Source organism: Platalea leucorodia (genome assembly GCF_965183815.1).
Source record: "Platalea leucorodia genome assembly, chromosome: 7".
NCBI lineage: Eukaryota > Metazoa > Chordata > Aves > Pelecaniformes > Threskiornithidae > Platalea > Platalea leucorodia.
In genome coordinates, this window is record NC_138829.1 from 12,574,136 (window position 1) to 12,599,502 (window position 25,367).

Genomic DNA, 25,367 nt, shown 5'->3' on the forward strand with positions numbered 1-25,367 from the left:
ATCTGACTTGGCAGGTACATCTTGGCCACGTCCCTTTACCTCTTTATGCCTTTATTTCCTAGACTGTGAAATAAGGACAGTTTTACTCTCTCTTTTATGAATTTTGTGGGTGAAAATCATTAGGTGAGTGAGATGATTTTTATTTACAATTAATGTTTAAAAGACCCAGGGAATTCTCAAACTATAGCGGTTTGAACTCTTCTGTTCAGACTTTGATCACTGCTTCAAAAATTAAAAAGAGAATAGGTATATAAATTCTGTAATACCCCCATGAAGTAAATGTGGACAATATGTGGGGATTTAAAAATGTTACGAGCTCAGAGAAGGTCAGCGGAGGCACCATTGCACCCATTTCTGAGGAAGGTGGCCTAACTAACTGACCAGCTACATCTTTGCACGGGGCTGAATGTCCGTCTCTTGTGGCAATAGGAATGAATGGCTCTGAGGCCAAAACATACGCTTTGAATAGGAGATGTATGAATGCCCAAGAAATTACTGCTTGGCAACTGGAATGGATTAGGAGGAAGCATGATTGCTCTGGAGAGGATTTCAAGGACCCTTTAAAGGCTTGTATGACCTGTTAGCTGTAGATAGGAAACAGCAGAGCTCAGAGATGAGGCATTAAGCCTTTCTGAACAGAAACAGTGTTCCCTTAGGCAAGCGAGATCTGCATGCAAAGCAGAAAAGCAGAGATGTTTTGGATGAGATTGGCTCATGCTTTGAACAGCACTGTGAGCAGTGTTCTTTAAAAAACAAACAAAAAATTGGTGTATAATTGTATATAAGCTTTAATAGTCCTCTGCACCTACTGAGCTTGACTTGTGGTTATGGGACTGTAAGGGAACGTTGACAATATCTAGAACTGAAATGTATGGAGTAAGTTTAACAATAGAAAATTACTAATGAGTTTATTAGGAAAGCTTAGTGAGATGGTCTAATTTTCTGCGTTAGCACATATTTTTCGGTATTATAACAAGTAAGTGCATTTAATTTATGGTGACAGGCATAGATTAGCATTTACTATTTTATCTTAATACTGCTAATGAGCAACAGTATTAGTGAAGTTTCAGTAATTAATTTCAAAGCATTAGTCCTTGGTTAAAAAGTGTTAATTCAAGTTTGTGTTGGAAAAAATTATCAGATTGGCAGGATTTTTACACATATGAGGACCCTTTGATAAACCTATTGTGTTTTTCTCATAAGTCTCCTCGAGTGTGAAACTGTGGAATTCAGCACCTTAAAAATCAGACATTGTCAACTTCCACATCTATGTAGCAAGGTGTATTAGAGCACTTTTTTTTCCTTTTTCCTAGTAATTCTAGTCTCTTCCTCAAAAATTTAAGCTGAAGCTATTGTACAACTTTTAAGGTTTTGAGCACGGGTAGTGGCATTTGGAACTTCCCGTTTGAAAAGAAATACAGTATTTTATGGTGCAACAAGACTGGTGGGTTTAACGTAATGCACATGTGGTTTCATTTATTACTAATAGACAGTATTATTTGAATAAATATGGTATCTTAAAAAAAAAACCCAAATCAACACATTTATAGATTTGGTGATCTTTTTTTGCTAGCTCAGGTAAATAATAGTATTTCAAAATGGCATGGTGATAAGCTAGCATGTTGGGAGCTGATCCTGGATAGTGTTGACTAAAGAAAGGGAAGGAGACTTACATTCTTGGAAGACATGGATGTTCCCCTTTTCAGCCTGCAGAATTGATACATAACTGAGTTGATTCTGTTTTCTGCACTTGCTCTTCTGTCTTCCTTTCTCACCACCTTCCCAACATGTTGGCTAGGTGCTCTTAAAATAATTCAGGATATTTTGAGGCTATTAATTAAAAAAAAAAAAAAAAGAAGCAGAGTGAGTATCAGGACTGTCTTATTAAGTTGTCTGGATGATTGATCTTTTACTGATACTTTGTGTGAATTTGAGTACAAAGTGGTGAAATAAAACGTGGTTAATTGGTGGACTAAATTCAATTAACATGCTCTTCAGTAAATCCTTTTTGGCTGCCTTCCTGATATTAAAAAGAAAATAAATTATAAATTATAAATTAATGAGCTAGAATGAAATGGGAGTCTTAGTTCCATGTCATTTAGTAGCCTTAGCATGCTGTATACCATTTTATACCCTGCTATATATATGTAAGAATATGAAAGACACAGTTTGATATTGGAGACTTTCTAATGTTACTGTATCCTGTTGAAATGGCATTGCCCTGATCCCAGAGCTGGGGAGTTCTGTGGCTTTAGGTATCCGTAGAAGCAAATGTGCTGTGCCGTAGTGTATAGGAAGTCTTGAATAGCAAATTAAAAACACTGGCCAACAGAAATGCTGGGCAAAATTTAGAGAAGCAGTAAAAAAAAAAAAAAAAAAAAAAAAATCATCTTCCTAGATAAGAAGTTAGAAGTTAGTTATAAATCTTGGCAAAAACCATGAGATTAAAAGATTGCCTTTTCTCTTTTATCTTTCTTGCCTCTAAACAATATATTGTGATGCATATAATCTTGAATTTATGTTGATGAAGTAAACTGCCTATCTGTTACAGTCGGTAAGACTCACTGTAATTGTTCTGCTTGCTTATTTGACCATTCAGAGTTCAACTTTGATGAGTTTGAAAATCTGATGTAATCTAAGGCTTCAATATTGTGGGCAAAGTTTTAAGTTGGGCAGGAGGAGAGGATTGTAACTAGTGCAATAAAAAGTTTGCATCAGTGGGCATCCAACATAAAATTCTTTGTTATTCTGACGCCAGATTAATCTTTACAAGCAGAGCTAATACTGTATATTTAAATCTTTTCACTTCTTTCTATTATAACAGGGACATAAAGCCTGATAATGTCCTTTTGGACATGAATGGCCACATACGACTGGCAGACTTTGGATCCTGTCTGAAAATGAGTGAAGATGGCACAGTATGTATGAAGAAAAATTTAACTGGGTCACTGGTAGTGGGACCTTTTAAGTGAATTGCTGGTCTTAAAGCTATTAGGCATTGTCAGCGTGCATCAGGGAGGTGATAGACTGTAAGCTTATTGACATAATAAAAACTGAAGGAAGTGTATAACTCAACATATTTATAAAAACATTTTTGACATCTTCATCTCCTTTGTTTTACAGGCTGCTACCTTTTAAAGTTATCCTTTGCTATGTTTTTCTATCTTTCACCTTTTCTCCTACTAGCCATTTGAGTTCTCAGGAGATTTTTATGAACTGTCCAAAGACCCTGTGTTAAAAAACGATAGAAGTTTGATATTATTTATGTGCTGGAATCATAGGTGACCAGGAACCTAGCAGCCATGACAGATTTGAAGTATAAGTCATTCAAAATGAGGAGATAATTAATAAGCAGTTTATTTTATATGCCTTTTACAAATCGAACAGCAACATTATGGTAATTGGCCGTCTTGTGCACCAGATTGGATACACCCCTAAAAGCTAAATCACTCATGAGGTTTTTTTGTTTTGCCTAGTGTAGGGTGCTTCCAGAGGTGCCAGTCTTGCCAAAATACGGCATGCAACATTGTTCACTGATTTTTGGCACAAACTCAAGTCTCAGTGACATTCTGTAGTCATAAAATGCCCATCAAAGATTTACCATATTAAAATGCAGAAGGAATTGGAAGGAGCCATTGTAACTTTCTGTGAATCCTGAGAACATATTCCTAGAGATCAGAGCTGCTCTGCCACTGCCCTGGTGGTCAGGGCTTCCCTACTGCTTGGGCACAGGGCAATTCCCCACCTTACCCCTCTATTGCATCCAGCTGCACAGCTTTGCAATAAACCTTAAGGCAATTTCTGACGTAATAAAAATGAGTCTACTTGCCCTGTCTGTCTTCAAATGAAACTGTAAAACTTGGGCATAGGACTTGAACTCCCTGCTTATTCATTTCTCATTTCAACTTCTGGCAGCCAATTGCAATTTTAAAGTATAAACAGATACTAAGGCAAAACGTTTTTCTCCTCTTGTCTTTCTGCTTTCTCACAACAGGTATGACTGGGGTTTCTACTGTGTTCAGAATAAAATGTATCAACTGATTTTATGTAGAAGTAGACTGGAACTTAATCTTTGCAGTCTTTGTTACTTTCTTAATGTTTTCTTTATTTTGTTGCTGTGATTTTATAAATCTCTTCCCTTTCCAAAATCATGTCCTGGTGTCTCTGTTTGTCACAAATACTAGTGTGTGAGTGAGAAAGTTGCTGGGAGAACCTGAAAACTTAGGAGAATTATGTTTGCCTTATTTCTAAGGTACAGTCATCAGTAGCAGTGGGTACGCCTGACTACATCTCCCCTGAGATACTGCAAGCAATGGAAGATGGAATGGGAAAATATGGGCCTGAATGTGACTGGTGGTCACTGGGTGTCTGCATGTACGAAATGCTGTATGGTGAAACACCCTTTTATGCAGAGTCGTTAGTGGAAACCTATGGGAAGATTATGAATCATGAAGTAAGAAATATATTAAATTAAATCTCTATGTATTCACTGAGATTATAATGTTTACAGAGAAACTGTTATCACTTAAAGATATGGAGTGATGATGGTTCTTTGCTTTTTCACGATGGTTTAGAACCATATTGTATAGGTTGGTTGGTTCAGGTTTTAGGAATGTTTGCTTCTTTGTCAAATTGAAATTTTTCTCTAAATGCTGCTGTTGTGCTTGTTGGAAAATCTATGCAGTCATCACAAAATTGAAATTAAAACCAACTATCATGTTAGGCCCATTTAAAGTTTCCTCTGGGCTGTGCAGGAGAAATGAAATAACTTACTGTTTACACAGTTGCGCACATTTTGTGTCACACTGATAACAGTACAAAAAAGGGAACAGGCAAGTCAACCGGTGTAGACATGAGCTGCATGAAGAACATGAGGTCGGCGGGAGTTGCCTGGAGTGGAAGTGGTAGAAAAACGTGAATTTGAGCTTCATGAAGAACATGAGGTTAGGGGGTTTGTCCAGGGTCAAAGTGGTAGAGAAGAGTTGGAACTTCTGGGTGCATTTTGAACATTAGAGAATAAGAATAAACCAGTTCATGATGTCCTTTCAAGAGCTGTATTAGGAGGATGTGTTTATGTGCAGGCTCATCCTAGGTAGCCAGAAGCTGTTGCACAGGGTGTATTGTTGCATTTTCTTCTCCCCAGGACGAGTGCAGTTTACGGGTGTTTACAATGCTGTGCTCTCACAGTGAAGCAGTGATGGATAAGACATGAAATCCTTGCCAAAGCTGACACCCTTGTTGTGATGAACATTAATCTCTCTGCTTTAATTTCTTCAATGAACTAACTGGTTGCAAATGTAACCAGTGTAAACTCTGGCTACCTGGCTCCTAAACTACTTGGGAGGAAATTTGAAGCTGTTGTCCTGCAGACTTGATATTTTAATCTCATTTGGACACACAATCAATATGATTATATGTTTTTCAACGGAAGTTTTAAAGTTTAATTTCAATTATGCTGGTTTAGTCCCTAATGATCTCATTTTAAATTTGAAAAGTTGTATTATGAAAAGATAGATAGATATATATATGTGTGTGTGCATATATATATATATATGCTATTGTCCTTTATTGAAAAAAAACAAACCAAAAAGCCCTTCTTGACTATACAGTAGTAGTAGTAGCAGGCTGAAATACAGAAAATTTTTATTTAGATTTTTATTTAGATTTTTATCTAGAATAATTTCAGATGTTAGTGGTAAATAAAATTTTTAGATCTTCTGTTTGTTTATGATACTGTAAATCTTTGCTAAATGTAGATTATATTTTAGTAAGAAAAAACAGGTATTTAACCTATAAATTAGAAAAATACATCCTTAAATATAACAACATTTTGAATTGACTACCATCATGGGTTTTTGAGAGTTGAAGTTAATAAAATCTCAAGGAGTACATTTTCAGGAGATCAGTGGATTTGTGACTAATACCAGTGAGGGTCTGCCTTTATTGTATGATCTTTAATATAATGTAGTGTGTCAAAATTCCTCTATGTCTTAAAAAAAAAAAGTTTGCTTTTCCTAATAGAGTTACTGTAATTGCACTTTGTTTCAAACAGATCTGTATTAAAGAAATTAAGAAGTGATTACTTGTCCTCAAAATCCATTTTAAGACAAAAAGTCTATCACTGAGTGTATTGCATTACGCTCTGCCATGGCTCACTGGGACTAGAACAATGTTTGACTATTCCTTTCCAGTTTTATTGGTGTAATTTAGCACATTCTTTTTGAAACTACTGTTGAAACTTATGGAATGGATTCCTTCTCTAAAATTTCTCGTATTTGTTTTGTTTTCTAGGAACGATTTCAGTTTCCATCCCATGTTACAGATGTATCTGAAGAAGCAAAAGATCTTATTCAGCGACTTATCTGCAGTAGGGAGCGTAGACTGGGACAGAATGGAATAGAGGATTTTAAGTCTCATGCATTTTTTGAAGGACTTAACTGGGATAACATCCGAAACCTAGAAGCACCTTACATTCCAGATGTTAGCAGTCCTTCTGACACCTCAAACTTTGATGTAGATGATGATGTATTAAGAAATCCAGTGAGTCTTTGTTTTTAAATATTACTAATGCAAGTATGCAACCTCGCTGCACTATAATGTAGTAGTGAGAATTTATTTCAACATAAGTAATGTAAGAGATGAAAAATAAGTCATTTCAAATGTGAAAAATTCAAGTTTTTCATCTCTTTGGCATTTTGGGTTATCGGAAATTGTGAGCTGCTTTTCTAAATGGTAGCACTTGCCAAAATGGACTACTCTTACATGGTCAGTCAAAGTCAAAACATATTTCAGTGGGGAAAAAAAACCCTGAGTTGCCCTTTTAGTTTACCTTTACAAGGAGCTAGTATTTGGATTTATTCCTTTTCAAAGGTGAAAAAAAATCTGTCTTCAGAAATACACATATATTCTCCATGCAGCTTGTGCTCACAGCTGTCCAGGTGAGAGAGCTCACACTGCTACTTCTCCACTTACTTAAGAACCAGGAGATTGGTTGTTGGCGTGGGAATATTGGTGTTCCCCTCCTACATTTCTGTTGTGTAGTAGTTTACAAACTCAGGAGGATCAGAGGGCTTTTGTGGTAATTTGTTCATCAGCTTGTATTCCAAGAAATGAAGAGGCTTTGGCATGTTTTTTTATTGCGTATCTAACAGTAACTAGCATACTAAAACTAACAGCATGCATTTTGGTGCCAGGTCACTTTTAATTAGGAACTTGAAATTTCGGGTTTTCTTTTACTGGTTGCATTGTGCTTTGAACTTGTTGAAATGCTGCCCTTTCAAGTGCTGGTTCAAGATGCTCCTAAATTCAGGTCGTGATATTAAGTGACCTAATCTGAAATAAAGTTCGTCGAGGGACAATGGAAGGCTATACAATGAAGCATAACTGCCAATGGACAATTGGCAGGCGCTAGGAAAAGGCTTTGTTAGCTGTCTCTCTTTAACAGTTAAGGCTGAATCAAACACCTGTCGCTCTGTATGAGTTCTCTTTCGGGTTTTCATGCCTGTTGTTTTCATGCAGGAAGTGGTGCCACCGAGTTCTCATACAGGCTTTTCTGGATTGCATTTACCATTTGTTGGGTTTACATACACAACTGATAGGTAAGCAAAGGATGTGTTGTTCATTAAACTTGTTTCCCAAATGCAGCTAATTCTAGGAAATTCTCATTTTTATAAACATGTAGAAGAGTTGATGTCCGTAGATGTACCTGTGGATAAACCTTTATCCTTTTTTTTTTTTTTCCCCAAGTGTCTGAACATATTTTGATCATGCTTGCCAAGATTAGATGCTTCTGTATTTAATATTTTATCTATTTGAAATGAATGAAAGTTAAGGGACTGGATGTGTCACTTGCAATTTGGTATAAACTTGCTGTTTCTGTGCTGAGAGGCTGAGAGCAAGTCTTGTCCACGTTGCACGTCTGCCAGGAACAGTTCAGGATTAGCTCATTGGGCCAAAGTCCTGCTGGTAGGCTAAGTTAACATAGGTGGTTCTGAGCATGGACAAAATGGCTTACTTTGCCTATCCTTGAAATGACTGACTTCAGAGATCCCTCAAACATACACCTGTCTCTGATCTTGAGTTATTCTGCCCTGTTTGTTATTCCGTTATTTCCCTTTGCTGGGGTTTGTTACCCCATGCAATACTATTTCAGAAAGAAGCTAGTACACACATCTCATCCTTTTCAGAGTGAGATCATGTGGCTTAACTTAAATCCGTCTTTGTCACACTTTAAACTAAACTTTTGGGTTTGTTTCTCAGCGCTCTCAGTGCAGGTACACTTACCTGCTTGCTTTGCTGTCAGGTAGTAGTAACCTTTGGCATAGGAGAGTTAGTATTTTCAATCATTTAGGCAGTTTGTAAAGTGAATATATGTCCGCGTGATTAAAATCCTGAATGCAGGTATCTTAATTCTACAACAGCATACACAGTAGCTAGGGAATAATAACTTTATCTACCCTGACAGTGGTCTCAACAGTAACAATTACTGCGCTAATTGTTCTTGTAAATTTAAGGCGCGTATTTGGTGGAATCCCAGCATGTCACTGCTATAGACTACTATGAGTATTTATTAAAATGTTCTAACTTAAGTGTTTGTTTTCAGCTCTTTATCTGACAGAGGCACTTTAAAGAGTGCGATGCAGTCTGACACTGTAACCAAAGATATGGATGTACAGCGTGACTTAAAGAACACTTCACAAATAGAAGGCTATGAAAAGAAAATACGGAAATTAGAGCAAGAAAAGCAGGATTTGAACAGAAAACTGCAAGGTTAGTGGTTTATATTTGTTTGGATTCTTAGTTCTGCTCATTAGGAGGAATTGGAATGTATTTTATTGAAAACCTTTTCCTTCCTTTTCTGATTTTAAGAATCTACACAGACAATGCAGAACCTCCAGGGTCCAGTGTGTGTTACAGTAAATACAAGCCGTGATAAGGAAATAAAAAAGTTAAACGAAGAAATTGAACGGTTGAAGAACAAATTAACAGGTAAGCCTCTGGCATGGTAATTATAGTAATGCAATTTAATGTTACTAGGAGTAGCAAAATATGTATGCACGTTTTTTTTTTTTCTTGCAATAAGTAGAATTAATGTTCTTGAGGTGCTAAAAAAAGAGGCTTTTTTAAAGTCTCGTTCAATATTAAGAGGAATTTCAGTTTTCCCAGGTGAGTACTTAACTTTTCCACTTGCTCAGCTTGATCGCATATACTAGCATGGGGAGTCTGGAGTACAATGAATTGTCTAGATGGGTTCAGTTTAAATATTTTTTGTGACGTCTCTGGGAGTCTCAAGAGATCCTATTCTCTTACTCCTTTTTTTGGGGGTGGGGAGGGTGTGTATTGTTTTGGAGGGGTTTTACTGGAGGTAGGTGTAAGAGAATGTGGAAAAAGACGACTAGTTGCTCTTTAGTAACATAAGGGGATAGGTGGGAGGATGTGTAATAATGGTTCACATTTAAATATTTCTGAGCTCCTGCTCCCTTTGTGTTTCTGTCTGGTGATGCATTAATTAGGAAGCACTGAGCATTGCAGAAAAACAAATACTGGCATCTGTCCTGAGAGAAGACTGACTCATCCATATCACTGAAAATCTGTTGCTTGACAATGCTATTAGTTTATCCATACAAACCTCCTGTTAGCATCTAATTTTTAAGTGGGAATCAGTGATAAACAAAACGGTAGTTTTGAATCCTAATGACTTGGCTGAGAGGTTTATAGGGGCCTGTAGTATAGCATAAGTGAGTTCAGATGCTGAGTTGCTGATGCTGGGTTCCCCCCCCCCCCGCAGTTTGGCAATATACCCCCTTTGTAGGTGCATGTGTTGCAGAAATAGCTCAGCTCTCCTAAGTAGGTTATCATTTCAAAAAAAGCTATTCTTGTATATTCTGGAATTAGGTTTGAGTCAAAATAGTTAGATTAGGGTGCTACTTCTGCAAATGTCTCAGGTTTATCCAGCTCTTCAGCCAATGGTGTCCTGTTAAATATAAAAACTAGCAGTATGCTCTCATTTAAAAAGAAGTAGTATTGGTTTGTGTAGAGTAGGAGGAGGTTTGTGCTGAAATGAGACAAGGAATAATACTTTAATTGTTACAGCAGTGCTTGGGATCCCTGAATACACAGGTCCAATTTCCTGTTCTGCCACAGACATCAGTGGAACTTGAGTGAGACGGTTATTCCCTGTGCAATTTCTTATTTATTTGTTTAAAAGAAGTAGTAATTAAAACTAAATGGAGAATGACAGTTCATTTTCTTACCAGCTCTTAGGACTGAGCGGAAATATATAAAGGTGGTTAGTTTGTTGTGCTTGAAGGTGATAATTTCAAATCAAATTTGTTTAATTTTCTTTGAGAGTAAAGAGAGAACGACCAGGAGAACATACTGCCAGGAATATGGGCCATTGGGTCTCCAGCCTGCCTCGTGCAGGATGGTATTTCCTTCCCAGATTGTGGGTTCTTATCTGCTCTAGGAAATAAATAGTCCTTTCCTGTCTTGCTGGATGCACTAGCGGCTGACTGTAGCCTTGCTTGTCCTATAATGAAAACTATTTAGGAGACAAAGTATTAGAACTGGAATTTGAACAATTCAAGTTTATTTCAATGTTTTCAAGGGCTAGAAGTTGCATTCCTCAAAAATAAAACAAAGCCCTGTGCTAAGGCTTTTTCACTTCAAGAGATCACAGTCTTAGGGAGGATTTCTTTAATAGGCTGAGAAAATTAAAATTGTATGGAGGTGTCAGTGCCCAAAAATTGCCTTAAACAGTCTAAAACGGTGGGAATGGGAAAGAAGTTGATTTTCCAAACAAAGTGAAGCCAGTTTGCTTGAGTCATGTTGCTTACTTTATTGGTGTAAATTTGGGACCAGTTACCTTTTAATATGTATTAATCTACAGATATAAGTAAACTGGAAGGACAGCTTGCAGATGCAGTGGCTTTTCGACAAGAACATGAAGACTCTATACACAAGTTGAAAGGACTAGAAAAACAGTGCAGAGTACTGCGGCAAGAAAAGGAGGACCTTCATAAGGTATTGATCCAAAGATAGATACGTTTAAAAATGGTCATGTAAAGTAGTTATAGAACAGTTTTGTTGTGATTGCAATTTTAGCGTTTTAAATGCTGCTTTTTAAAACTATACTGAGATGTTAGTGAACCTGTTAATTTCATTAGCAATACAGTAGTTTTCCAAAGTAGCACACTTTCTTTTTTGGGAGTGATAGCCATCTTATTTATTTCAAATGTGTTCTGCTAGATGGAACAAACAGCTAAAGAATGGGTTTATTTTAACTGTTTAATTATTCTCAACTGTTTCAGTACACACAGGAGTTAAACTCAGATCTATGGCTAGTCATCAGTCCTGTAGGTACCAAAAACCGCATATATATATATATATATTACACCTACATATATATATATATATATATATTACACCTTTGCTTCCTAAAATGTAACAGTATCTTAGTTTAAGTCAGCAAAATATTTTGCAATAAAGTAAATAGGGGTTTGCATATACTATATACCACTTGCAATAATACAAAAAAGCTACCTGTATTCAAATAGCTAGTTTTGGAAAAGTCTAGCAGCCGTATTGTTCACGTGGCATTTAGATGGACCCAAAAGTAATCCATGGGCCAAAATCTCTGGGGTTATTGTCCACTAGAATTTAACAGTCTCTCTTCTGTCTGTTAACCCCGGTAAGGGTTATTTACCAGAGTGTATGAGTAGCAGAGAAAGCAAATCTGCTCCTCCTGGTTTGAACACATGCCTTTTGGGAAGTTAATGAATGCTCCTGCAATACTCCTACTAACAGCGGAATTTTTTTAGAAGTCCTTTGGCCAGTATACATTTATTCTGTTGTCTAGTTCTGTTCTTTTTCTTATTTTTTTTCCCCACTCTCAAATGATTTTATGTAGAACATTCAATTTGTATTTTAATCTTGTTAATTTTTGTTAACTATTTGCTGTAAAGGAAACAGCTTTTATACTTTCAGTTGAAGTATTAGAGCTTCACAGTTTGTTCTAAGGAATCTTCCTCAGTTTTCTGAAGAATTTCACAAGATTTGCTGCAGCATCTCAGTGCTGGTACACTGTATTTGATGGCTCCCCTAATTGTGCTGTCTGCTAAAACATTCCTTTAAAAAAAGATTACTATTGTGCAGGTACATGGTGGTAATCTGAAATTAACTTATTTAGAAGTGAGGTGGCCTTGTGTAGTCAGATTTATAAGAAAGACTTCTGGAACAGCAAAGGTACTCTTGGAGATGCCGCACTAGAAGCAGAATAACTGCTGTCTTGGTACGTTACTGCAGCTGCTTACCCAGAAAAAAATCTTTATGTAAATTAAGTATTACAAATAATATTTAAAAGTTATGTGAGGAGGTTGAGCTTTAAAGTCATGCTTGTGTAGGTCAACTTCCTTTCTTCTTGGAAAGAATATATGGAGTTCAAATGATTTTTTTTTTTTTTTTTTTTTTTATTTATTTAAACCAGCAACTTGTAGAAGCCTCAGAGAGATTAAAGACACAATCCAAAGAATTGAGGGATGCCCACCAGCAAAGAAAGCTAGCTGTGCAGGAGTTCTCCGAGCTCAGTGAGAGGATGGGAGACTTGCGGTCCCAAAAGCAGAAGCTGTCCCGTCAACTTCGCGACAAAGAAGAAGAGGTGGAAGTGAGCATGCAGAAAATTGATGCTATGCGACAGGACATCCGTAAACTGGAGAAGATAAGAAAAGAGGTAGCTTGATAAAATAGCAATCAATAACGTGTTTCAGCTGATGCTTATCCGGTATCTCATATGTGATTCTATTGAAAAATCAGGACTGTTAACGATAATTTACTTTGGCCGTCTATAAGAAATTACCCTGGTAACTCTTCCATATAACTTTGCTATAGCTCACAAAATAGATCTTGATTTTGTTTTTAAATGTTTTACTGATGTATCAGGAAATGAACTGAGTCTCCTTTTTTGTTTGTACTCAGGCTGATTTTAATCTGGAGGAAACTATTCTTGCTATATGCCTAGCTTCTTAGTTCTCGTGTTTTGATTCTTGTAGACTCTGACTCATAAGTCAGCTTGAAACCTAGAAAGCTTGATGACTTCATATGCCTTAAGGTTGGAGTATTCTGACTTCTTCTTTTTTTTTTTTTTTTTTAACTGAATTTTTCTCTTCAGTTGGAGGGAGGAATAGTGATCCAGACTAAATAGGTGGTTTGCCTTCCTCTGTAGTTAGTCACTGTAGAGAATGTCTGTAATATCTTTAAGCAAGTTAATTTCCAATTAGTATTCTAGGCCATTTATAGTTCTACATAAGATGAAGGAGATAACCAGGAGAGGCCATAAGAAATGGCTATTGTGGTTAACCTGGAGTGTTTCAATTACTGAAAAATTTTATGTATTCTCTTGGGTGAAGTGTAGAAGAGAAATTCAAGAGACTTAGAAACATTGCTAGAAAACCTCTAGCAAATTGAAGGGCAGTCTATGAAAGTGTAGCAAGAGATGAAGTTTCTCAGACTTTTATCCATGAATCAGAAGGGGTAGTTAACTGGAAAAGGCAAAGGTGTCTGTGGCACTGTATTTGATGCACAGGGCTGTGGCACCTCATCTCTAGAGCAGAGTACAGCAGGCATTCGAGTGTTGTTGCTTATTCTGTTAAATATTTCCATGCAGGGCTTTATAATCTCCTGTCTTTGTTCTTACATATTCCTCTGTTCTCTCTTCTATTCAGAACATAATCTATAACTTCATTATCTTGGGCCACAATTCTAAATACAGTTCTTTTAAAAACAACTTTGCTAGTTGAATTTGAATGCAGAAAAACAAATCTTACTCTTCCTGTCAGGTTTTAAAACTGTGCCACTATTGCTTGAATTGCAACAGTTGCCTTAGTTGCCACTAAATTGTCTTTCTAATAAGCTTTCTGAAGTCGATAAATGGGTGATCAAGCTTATTTTGTTCTATAATTGCAAGGTAAAAGTGTTCGGTGTTCATATTTGAAGTATTTTGCCATAATTTAGCTCAAACGTTGGTATTTTTAAGCTGCCTGAGTAGATACTGAGGCATGGAGCTGACCTGTAAATGTGGGAGACTTTCTTTTCACAACTGCAATGACTTCCTAGTGCCATTTCCTTCTCTTAGCATTAATACAAGCTGTGCAGTTATCCCTGCACGTACTTGGTGTAATTCATATCAGTACAAAAAGTCATATAGTAATAGTTCTACTTCATGAGACGGATGCCTGGATCAATGAAGGCAAAACAATTATCACGACATTCTGAGATGATTATTATAGTGGTGTAACATAAAATAGAAATAAGGAAAAACTTGCTGCTGGAGGAAAGCAAATGAATGATACAGATAGCACTGTTTTGTGTTGAAATGACTTAGAATTATTCTCGTTGCAGCTGGAAACCCAACTTGAAGAAGTTGTAGCAGAAGCATCAAAAGAACGCAAGCTTCGTGAGCACAGTGAGGTCTTCTCCAAACAACTGGAAAACGAACTGGAAGCTCTAAAGGTTACGTGTTTTTTGACAAATTTTTACTCATGACACAGGAGCTGCAATAGTTTTGCTTACTCAACTGTTGATACCCGTGGGAGACTTAAAAGCTACAGCACTACCGGAAGCCTGACCTGACCTGTTAAGATTTATTTGTTTTGTTTTGTTTTTTTGCTTGAAGGACTTTAATATCTCATTGGACACTAATGTCTTGAAAATGTTCAGTTTATGAATTCTAAGCACATACTAAACCAACGTGACCAAAATTTGTTAATTCTGCAACCCATTTGAACCCCTTATTAGAGTCATGTAATCAGAGCAGTCACTTATGGGGCTTAATGCTTGGAGACAGGCACCTTTTAAACCACTCAGTGCCCAGATAAAAATTTTTCCAACGTGCCACCAGTTCGACAATTCTCAGTTTAAGTAATGTTCCCAAAATATAAAGATCATAGTCTCTTCCTGATGGTTTCTCTTCTTCTGCAGCTGAAGCAGGGAGGCCGGGCAGCAGGTGCCACACTAGAGCATCAGCAGGAGCTTTCCAAAATTAAGTCTGAGCTGGAAAAGAAAATCTTATTTTATGAAGAGGAGTTGGTCCGACGAGAAGCATCACATGTTTTGGAAGTAAAAAATGTGAAAAAGGAAGTACATGATTCAGAGAGCCATCAGCTTGCACTGCAGAAAGAGATCATGATATTAAAGGATAAATTAGAGAAAACAAAGCGAGAGAGGTAAGCTTTTGGGCATGATTCATTAACTGTGGGTTTCTTCTTTTTGTGTATTGCATTGCATAGGTATCTGTGCAGGATGGTATATCAGCTTAAGTCTGTTTATTCTTTTTTGAAAATCCCAGTCTACAGGTTCAGCAGTGTTACAGTATAAGTGTTTCTATTTCTTGTCCTTCTCCTTAGGCACAGTGAAATGGAGGAAGCAGTAGGAACAATGAAAGAGAAATACGAGCGTGAAAGATCTATGCTCTTGGAAGATAACAAAAAGCTAACGACAGAAAATGAGAGGGTAATTATTTTAGGAAACATTTTTAAGCAAAATATAATTCTTACTTTGTTACTTTCTGATGCTGAAGTAGTCTACTCATTGATCAGAACAGATCTGTAAATCGTCGGGCAATATCTGAATAAGACAAATGTAGTTTTCACCACATAAATGTCAGAGATCTAGCTAAATAGTAACTTCAGCATCTCAGCACTGCACTTTGTGGGATTGTTTCCCGCAACTCAGAGGGCACCACCACCTTCTGATTTCTTCATGAAGGCCGCACAGAGAGGGAAGGATTTACAAAGACTGCCTGCCTTCCTGATGTCTTACAGTTAAATCACATTCTTGATGGCCTCTACACTCGCTTTTTCTTTTCCTCTGTTTTGGATTGTTTTGTGTGAACTGGCAATGTGGTGTTCTATGCTCAGGAGGTAGTCTCCAGTTCCACAAAAAAAGAACCCCTTCCAGTTCTTTGGTCTGTCTTAGAACTTCCAGATAGCCCATGGTGGTCTTGTTTGTTTGGATTCTATAGGTGTGTAGACACAGGCATATGTAAAAAGTCTGAAACTGACATAAGCCGTGGGTGAAATTAATCTTTTGTTTCAGCTTTGCTCCTTTGTGGACAAATTAACAGCACAGAACAGGCAGCTAGAAGATGAGCTCCAAGACCTAGCAGCAAAGAAGGAATCTGTTGCTCACTGGGAAGCTCAGATTGCAGAAATTATTCAATGGTATGTGCTGTTTAGAGATCCAGATGTCCACTTTCAACTTTTGAAATATTGATTGGCTTTTTTTTTCTTTAAATGTACAGCTAGGCCCTTTCTCTGTGTCTGGGATCAACAAAAGCATGGTACTTCTGAGTGTTGATTAACTGTTTCTCTTCTGCTTTCTAGTATTGCTGCGTAGTAATGGCAAGTGAAATTGTCAGATGCTATTAAGAATGAAGGAGAGGGTTTTGGTGTCAACTTGCTTCAGTCTCTAAAGTGATCATTAAATCACCCAGTTTGGAATATTTTGATAAATTCATTCAGGAAGATGGTCATGATTTAAGGGGTCCATGTTAACATATAGAACCTTGCTAGCTGTACTAGACAAGCACTTGCACTTAATTCACAGGTCAATTCTTTCCTCTGTTATTTGCTGTTTTGGCAAGCTGTGTGCAAGTATTTTCAGCATGCAAGACAAGAAGGACTTGAAGGTAGCCCTTATAAAAATTGAACAAGCAATATGCAGATCATGCTCCAAACAATAACAGTGAATCTCTGCAGAACACTTGCTGATGGCAGAAGGGAAACTTCAGTTTCCCTAGCAACTGCCACAATCAAGAGAATCAGATAAAAGAAAGATCTAAAGCAGGCAGTCTCAGATATATTCAGTTTTCTGTTGCTGGGAGAGTTTTCCCTGCTGTGTCCACTTCTGCTATGTCCCTAAATACAGTGCAGACACTCTGATTGTTTGGTGGTACAGTATTTGGTGCTATGAGCCATGAAACTGTTAAGTAATAGTTTTTTGTAATTGCACAATAGGGTGAGTGATGAGAAGGATGCTCGCGGCTATCTCCAAGCATTAGCTTCCAAGATGACAGAAGAACTAGAATCATTGAGAAGTTCCAGTCTGGGGTCACGAACACTGGTAAGAAAATAGAAAGCATTCAGGCTGTTCTGGGGATGTCTAAGAAGCTCCTTTTTTTAGTTTCAGATACAGTCTTATCGATATCTCTTCATATCAGAATTCTTTTCTAATAAATCCTCTGCTCTGCTAATGACTTTCTAGATTTTAGCTATTGCTTGTGAAATCCATTTGGGTCATCTGATCAGAATTTGATAGTTAGGGGTGGGGGGTGTTTCTTACTAATATCTGCCATCACAGACTGCTTTAAACAGTACAGAGGAGAGAAGAAACAATAACTTAAACCGTTAAAGGGGAGTACAGAAATGTACCTCACCATGTTAGATGCAAGTGAATAATTTTAATTGCCTTTACAGTCAGATATAAAAGTAAGTTTTCATTTGTGAACAAGCATTAGCTGGTTGGTATTGTTACAAACTAGTGACACACTGAGAGCATGTAGGTTTATTTACATGCAGAACAATGAGACCGTACGCCATAATTTTCCCATACAATAGTAACATGCATTCCAAAACAAATCTGCAAAATAGAAGAGCCCTCACGAAGCAGTACGGTTTCAAAGACAAAAACACTGTCTTGCCTTGGCAGGTACTAAATACCTGCATAAGGAAAGGGAGAGCAATTTGCAGCTAGGCATGGAAGCCCACGTCCCTAGCAATGCCAGTCAGCACAGTCTGCCATGCAAAGAGTCCATCTGCTGCTGGTTTATACAGATAAGAAGTTACTCACCCCTTCCAAACCTATGAATAGGAGAAAATAAGAGGAAGTCATGACTTCCTATGAGCTAACGTTTGCCTACTTCATCAAGAGACAATTATAATATTGAGAGGTTTAATAGGAAGAAACATCAGATCAAATGCAGTTGGCATTTTCTTCTTAGCTACTGCCAGAATAAAGAATGCTGTCTGTTCTTTATATTACAGCTGGTTTTGTAACTTCAGCAGAACCTGATCTGAGGCAATTATTTCTCAACATAAAAAAATGCCTCTCATATTCATGACTGTTATTTGCAAGTTCATGTATGACTAGAGTGGTATCCATTAGGGAATATCAGAAATGTAGTCCACAGTGAAAAATGCTTGGAAAAGCTCAGAAAATTAGCTTTTGGGGGTAGTAGGGCAGAATTGCATCGTGTACACAGAAGTATAGCGTATGCTGCTTCGCCAGTGTAAGAATTGTTTAGGAAACAGGTACCTTGGGTAGCTCAAGACCCAGGTTATTTCATTTTTTCATGTTTTTGCCACTCTCAGTATGTTTTAGATTAGTATGTTTTAGATTAGTATGTTTTACATTAAATATTTACACTTCTCTCATGTTTGAAAGTCCAGTATGTCAATGTGCAAGTTTTATACTGTTTTCTAGGTTGGACAATGAAAACCAGCCATTTTCAATGGGTTCTCTCAGTTTTATTTCCATGCTCAGTGATCCAGCATTTTAGTTTCAAGCGTATTGTGTTAGTGGTTTAACCGTTATAAAAATTGCTTATTACTTAATTTTGGTGTAACAAAGTCTGACTATCGACTGATTTCGATGTAGCAGGTATACCGTTCATAACTAATTAAAGAGCACTCTCTGAACCAGTGTGAAAGCTATTTTATGTCTTTGAACAAGTATAGAATTATCTTTAGACAGTTGATATTAATATTCAGTAACTTACTGCAACAGGATCCACTTTGGAAAGTGCGACGCAGTCAGAAGTTGGATATGTCAGCTAGGCTGGAATTACAGTCTGCCCTTGATGCAGAAATTCGTGCCAAACAACTAGTTCAAGAAGAGCTACGAAAAGTTAAAGATGCAAACATATCTTTTGAAAGGTAATAAGGGCTTTGGTTCTGTTTGGGGTTTAATGTGCTGCTCTAAACTGCTGGTTAGAATGGTATCTTAAAATGGCCCCTTGTGTCTGGGCTATTGGACTTTGCCAGAAAGATCCTATTCCACAGTCTACACATTTCTTACATAGTCAAATGAGAACTGTAAAAACATCTTCAAGTAAACATTTCACTGCTGGGAATAGCTTGGTAATAAGATACGGATCTCGGGCACCTGAGGAAAAAGAAGCATAAGAGTAAATTCAATAACTTTTCCTAGACTAACTGGAGAGTAGACATATTCTTGGGATTTAAAAGCCAAACTACTGTTAGAATAATTCTGTTTGGCAGATATCTTCAATGATAGCAGGAGTCTCAAGTACAGTTTTCACTGTGGTGAAAGTAGTGAAAAACAGAAAAAACACCACTACTTCTCAAAACAAACAAAAAAAATCACACCAAACATTTTCCAAAACTCTGAGATGTAGGACCAGAAATGAACAACGCTGTGCACTGGCCTTTGAGATATTTCAGATTGCATTTTGATCATATTGTGTTGCTTTAGTAAATTAAAGGAATCAGAAGCAAAAAACAGGGAACTGTTGGAAGAGATGGAAGGTTTGAAGAAAAAACTGGAAGAAAAATACAGAACAGATTCAGGTAATTAAAGTTACTGTGTTTTAAGAGTTGTAACACCACCTGCAGTGTTGCCTTTTAGCTAAGCCTGTTCTGCTTTGGGTTTTAGGTCTTAAACTTCCAGACTTTCAAGATTCCATTTTTGAATATTTCAACACCTCTCCTCTTGCACGTGATCTGACTTTCAGAGTGAGTTATTATATAAAATAACTATAAAAATGTGATAGCCAAATTATATTTTTATTACGTAAAAGTAATGCTTGGGCGCTGTATGGTACATTTGAATCTGGCATATTAGCCAAATTAGTGTGACGCAGAATTGGATGTCCAGTAGATGTCAGATTGCTTGGCATTTTGTAGGGAAGCTGGTACCTTTGGGAAATATTCCCAGAAGTTCACGTTAATTATTTCCCATTCTAGCTTCTTTGTTTAGGTTAATCTCAAACATTTGGCTGAATAATATATATTCAGGGTTTTTTGGAAAGGCTGGCACACCCTATTATAAATAAGGGATGAAATGCTTTGCAGTTGGAAGGTGCTGATTAATACAAGGAAAACTATTCACACAGTTCAAGGAGTGTTTAAACAGATATGTAAAATTGTTGGCTCCAGATCTTAATGGAGTGGTTAGAGTAGAAGGAACTGGGAAGAGAATCAGAGGACCCACAGATGTTGGTATAATAAGTTTATCGTGACACACCCTCTGATCCTTAGAAAACTAATCATACAAATCACAGCTCCAAGTGGGCGTTTCAATTTAAGAGGTTTGTGCGTTCCCCAAGGAAGCAGCTGTTAAATGCAACATTGAATCACATTTCCTTACTTCATGAACTCTTGATCCATGAAGATTTTCTGGGATTTTTTTTTTTTTTTTTTTTTTTTTTTTGCAAAACACATAGTTTAGGATAAAACCAAGAGCTGGAACTGGGAAGAATAATCTGGTACGTTTATGGAGCTGAGTTAAAGGGGCTCAGGTTAAAACCTCATCAGTCTGGTTAAATTTTATATCTGAAATGTGTACTCTCTATTTTTTATTTTTTTTTTTCTAAACTGCCACTGTCACTAAGAAGAAAACCTATGGACATGCTGTGATATTTGCATATACTTTGTGTATGTGCTGTTCCCAGTCACAAAATGTCCACGCTGGCTTTCTTGCTGAAGCAGCAAGATGTGCTATATGGATGAGGTGGAGGGAAGAGAGAGGAACAATATACACTACTACCTGAATACTGACCTTGATATTTTAAAACAGTACTTTAAAAAGTACCAGAGATACTTAAAACAATAACATGTACAATATCAAGCCCATAACTAATCAGGATTCCATTCTATAGATCCTGCAATAAATATATAGTCGCTATGGAAATGCAAGTGGCATTTTCTGATGAATTACATTAAAATTGCTGATACTGTACTTAATGACTTCCATTAACAATTTTTTTTCATGTGTACTTATAAAGATAGTCCATGTCATCTGCCCTGGGTTAATTGAGTTTGAATAAATATCATTTGGCCATATAAAACATTTTATTTAGCTAGCCTACTAATATTCTATCTGAAGTTTTCCTGTGGGTGATAAGTGATCATTTTTATCCCTCATATCCGTTACAACAAAGGATTCTGTTTCTTCTTCGTCTACATCTTCTCTGCTAGCCTTTTGGGAAGAAGTAAGTTTTTGCTAGTAGTTTTGTCTCCTTATTTCGTTGTGACCTGTCATAGTAAAAATGGACTTCTAAAACTAGATATTTTGCTTCCTTAACTTCTCTATAACTTAATCCACTAAATAGAGCTAGTTTAGTTTTCTTTTAATACCTCTTCACAGGCTTACTATTTTATATTTTGACTATCTATATGGCTAAAGCTGAATCACACTCAGCATTTTTAAATAGTTCATATTGCATAATGGTACAATTTGATCTTAAATGGCCCAGCCCTACCAATCAATTCATAACAAAAAAAATAACAAATATCTGAACATATTTAGTGAGCTAACTGAACTTGAGCCATCTTCCTGTCTAAACTGGCTGGGAAGTGAGTGATTCGTTACTTGTTACCTTTAGTGCTAATTACGTCATTGATGTGAAGTCTAATCTGATGTTTGTTAATCATGATTTTCATGATGTCCTCAGAGTACAGTAATACAGTATCCTACTTCCACACCCAGCTTCTTTAGCTCTGGAATTGTAGCATACTTCCCCCTTGTGCTGGCAATTAGTAGTTGCTAATGTAAGTGTGAAATTAATAGAAGCTTGTAATGGATGCTAGTCTTAAATTTTAGTGCAATATAAGACAACATGATTAAGTAGACATGATTCTTTTAATGACAGAGCCCAACAATTTTTAGACAACTTTTAAAAAGATTGTGTAATACTACTTTAACAATTTTTCTTGTGGCGGAATTGCTGGCTGTTGTTTGCTAGAAAAATCCTAGTGTAGTAAGCTACCATGAGAAATAAGCTATTTTATGGATGATTGCCAAGCTTCTCAAACATCATCCCATACCTGCATGCAAGAGATTAGACACAGCCTTGCTGGGAGAAGGCAGCTGTTAGAGCATTTATGCTGCCTACCATGAGGTTTTGCATTTCAGTACTTCCAGCTTTACAGCTTTTCCATCAGATGGCAGGGTTTGTTTTGAGGAAAGGTTTTTTTTGAGTGGCAAGCTGTTAGATGTACGTGTACTGCATGTAGAAATCAGCATTGTTTTTTGTTTCCATTTTGTTGACATGAGAACACTTTATCAGATCTGTGGTATCTAATCTAACATGTTTGCTGTCACTTTTGCAGACCAGTTCTATTAGTGAGCAGGAAACGCAGGGTCCCAAGTCAGAAGTTTCACCATCTACTTCAGTTGTAACTGCAGAGCAACAACAAGAAGTAAGAGAGCCGTTATTTTACCCTGAAGAGTAATTCGCTAGAAAGTCTCTGTCCTGTTAATGATAAATACGTATTGCAGCATTCATTATGAAGAAGCAGGATTGAATGTTGCTTATTTGCAATGTGTCAGTGTTAATTGCGCCTGCTTTGAGGACAGTTGCAAATGAAACCTTTTTGCTGGCTCTGTGTATGTTGATGTACCTCATTTTCATATGTTTTCTGTATTGCTGCTTGTTTGTTAGTGTGCAGGCTTTCCTGTGAGTGCTTTAAAACACAATCTGTTTCTATTAAATCAGAATGGCAATGTTTATGACGATTAAATTTTTGATAACTTTCAAAAAAGAAAAAAAAAATCAGGAAACAATAAGCTTTGCCACCCCAATCTTGAAACAAATTCTTGAAGCGTCATTTTGCTCAATTACAGTTTTTTGTGATTCAGGAACCAATTCGGCTTCAGAGGATGCCTGCTGCTCCTTCCCCCACCATTCAATCCATTTCTCTAGCTGTACCAAAGGTAGGGGGACTGTGCTAACCTTATTCTAAAGAACAAAGGAAAAAAATATCATTTATAAATTAGGCCTCCATTTTTGTTCTTGTCCTGTTTGGGTTTGTCATGTGTTTGTTTGTTAGGTCTGTGTTTTTAATCAAATGTTTCCTAATGCAAGTTGATGGGTTTTGATTGTTAGAAGGGATGACAAAAATAGTTGGTTGTAGGTTTGGGTTTGAGTGCCTTATGCAGTTGGAAATAAAACTGTTAGTGTTGTCTTGCAGCACCTTTTACAAGCTGCACTTACTTAAAAGAGGCCCAGGTTTCATAATGTACACTCTGATATACTGGAGGGTGGTGAAGGGAGATGCTTGCGTTACAGAAGTACAGAAAGTGAAAAGTTTTTGTTGTTTTTTTTTTTTATCCTGAATGTATCTTTCAGCCTAAAGCTCACCAGCTCAATATCAAGTCATTTACAAGCCCTACTCAGTGTAGTCATTGCACATCTCTTATGGTGGGATTAGTTCGACAAGGTTATGCCTGTGACGGTGAGTCAGTTAAACTTTTTATATTTTCAGCAAGTCTCTGAAAAAATCATCCCAAAACACTAATGTATTTTAAGTCAGCCATGTCTTTGGGGAGGAAATGACAAGGGTGGCTGCCACTGAATGGTTCTCCTTTCTCTTGCATCATCATCAGACTTCTAAAGTCAAAGAATAAATATAAGCCGTTATGGTTCCCTTTCATATTACTAATTAATTCTGCTACCGTTAGTGCTGTTATAGTGTGAGTTGGAGGGGGAGATGGGGAAGGCAGGAGTGTTTTCTGTTTCTGTAGTGGAGAAGACTACAGGAATGCTCTGGTAACATGAGTCTGAGTCTGTCTATTTTGTGCTATCCTGATCATAAACCCCATATGTTGGGAGGATCATTTGCTAGGTTTTTTGGCCTCTAGCCTGCCTTGCTGTCCATTAGTTTTATTTAAAACGTTTTCTCTGATGCATGTGTCACTATTGAATTCCATGTTTGAGTATATGGAGGTATTTTTATTTGAAAATACTTGTCTGTGTCTTGTTTAGACACATGAACTCAGTAAGTAGTCCACAAATCTGTTGAAGACACTACAGTATAAATAATCTTATTGTATTTCTGTGCCCAGCTTAATTCTTGCTAGTGACACCCTCTCCACTGACACCTTCATTATCATATTCATATTGCCCCATCTGCCCTTCAGGGCTTTTTTCCTGGCAGATCTTCTGGTGATGGTTCTTCCGCAGGTGCACCTATTGCTCTGCTAGCACTTGCCCTGGGGCTGCCTTTTGTCTCCTATTGCTGACAGTTCTGAACTCTTGTTTTGCATCTCTTCCTGCAAATTTGAAAAAGTCTTTTTCCCTTAGTGTAGCTATCAGCTTTGCGCTTTTTTTTTCTCATGTATTTTGATTAAGATCTGCATCATTAGTTTTCCAGTTTGCCTCTTCTACTCCAGATCTTGATAGCTACAGAAAAAAATAGAATCACATTGACATAAGAATAGAGATGACTCCAGTAGAACAAAACTTTTGCCATCTTCCACTCCCAATCACTTGCTTTTCCCAGTTCTTCCTCTTTTTTTTAATGCTGGAGACTATGGTACAATACAGCTGCACTTCCAGAGGCCTGTGAAACCGGCTATATCCTGTGGATTTTCCCTATTCTGCAACCGGTGTGCCTTGATATGCACAGTCCCAAATAATTATGATGCCTCCTGAAAGACCTGAATTTATTATCTGTTCTTGGGGAGCACCTACAGTACTTTGCATGCATGGCTCTTTGGTAACCCCTGTCTGCCTGGGAGCAGACTATAGCTCAAAGAACGAGCCAGGCAGCCTGCTCTGGGCTGCCCTCTCTCCTGGCTGTTCCACCAGGCATCATGAGGAGGAGGTTTGTAGCCCAGTCTGTGGCTCCAGCAGAAGCAGGCTGTTTCCAGGTTTTCTAATTACAGGACTGGATGTGCATGGGGTATCTGCCATATGCCCACTTCTGAGAATGTGGTTAGGAGGAAGCACAGGATAGATCACAGTGCCGTGCCACTCTCCCGCTGCCTTCCCAAGCCTAGTGGTCAAAACAGGGCAAACCAGATGGAATCTCTGTGGAAAGATGGGGCCCATAAACTGTGGGTCGGATGCCTCAATATAACATGTTAATTCATTCCACAGTTCTTGTAGTCTGTCTCATGTGAAGTAGCATATATTCAGAGTTTTCTCTGTGTAGTGCCTCTGTGTGAAGTGTTCTGTAGACAAGAGACCTCTGTCCCTTGCTGGTGCAGCACAAAGTGGTACAAAGTGGTGTAAATGGTAAGAAAGGATGCAACAATTAGTGTAGATGTTTGCTCCTTATTTGAACTCAGAGAGAAAGAGAGAGAGAAGTGCCTTTCACCACACAGCATTTCAGTCCTTGTCCCCTGACTAC

The 25,367-nt window shown here is 37.4% G+C and overlaps 1 protein-coding gene across 8 annotated transcripts in view; it reads left to right on the forward strand.

The window, feature by feature from the left end:
• CDC42BPB (CDC42 binding protein kinase beta) overlaps positions 1-25,367 on the forward strand; it is a 97,075-nt gene that overhangs the window by 51,655 nt on the left and 20,053 nt on the right. For 5 of the 8 annotated variants that reach the window (XR_014228773.1, XM_082317653.1, XM_082317654.1 and 2 more), the window contains 19 exons: positions 2,825-2,918; positions 4,253-4,453; positions 6,292-6,540; positions 7,519-7,598; positions 8,603-8,769; positions 8,869-8,988; positions 10,889-11,022; positions 12,485-12,727; positions 14,395-14,505; positions 14,974-15,218; positions 15,399-15,504; positions 16,090-16,214; positions 17,010-17,115; positions 18,778-18,926; positions 19,486-19,580; positions 19,666-19,745; positions 22,344-22,433; positions 22,858-22,947; positions 23,363-23,468. Coding sequence is in view for 7 of the 8 variants with exons in the window: in XM_082317653.1 (XP_082173779.1) it covers positions 2,825-2,918; positions 4,253-4,453; positions 6,292-6,540; positions 7,519-7,598; positions 8,603-8,769; positions 8,869-8,988; positions 10,889-11,022; positions 12,485-12,727; positions 14,395-14,505; positions 14,974-15,218; positions 15,399-15,504; positions 16,090-16,214; positions 17,010-17,115; positions 18,778-18,926; positions 19,486-19,580; positions 19,666-19,745; positions 22,344-22,433; positions 22,858-22,947; positions 23,363-23,468 (2,591 nt within the window). In the remaining variant the exon portion in view is untranslated. The remainder of the gene's footprint in view (positions 1-2,824; positions 2,919-4,252; positions 4,454-6,291; positions 6,541-7,518; positions 7,599-8,602; positions 8,770-8,868; positions 8,989-10,888; positions 11,023-12,484; positions 12,728-14,394; positions 14,506-14,973; positions 15,219-15,398; positions 15,505-16,089; positions 16,215-17,009; positions 17,116-18,777; positions 18,927-19,485; positions 19,581-19,665; positions 19,746-22,343; positions 22,434-22,857; positions 22,948-23,362; positions 23,469-25,367) is intronic. The other 3 variants (XM_082317656.1, XM_082317657.1, XM_082317655.1) reach the window with 2 other exon arrangements.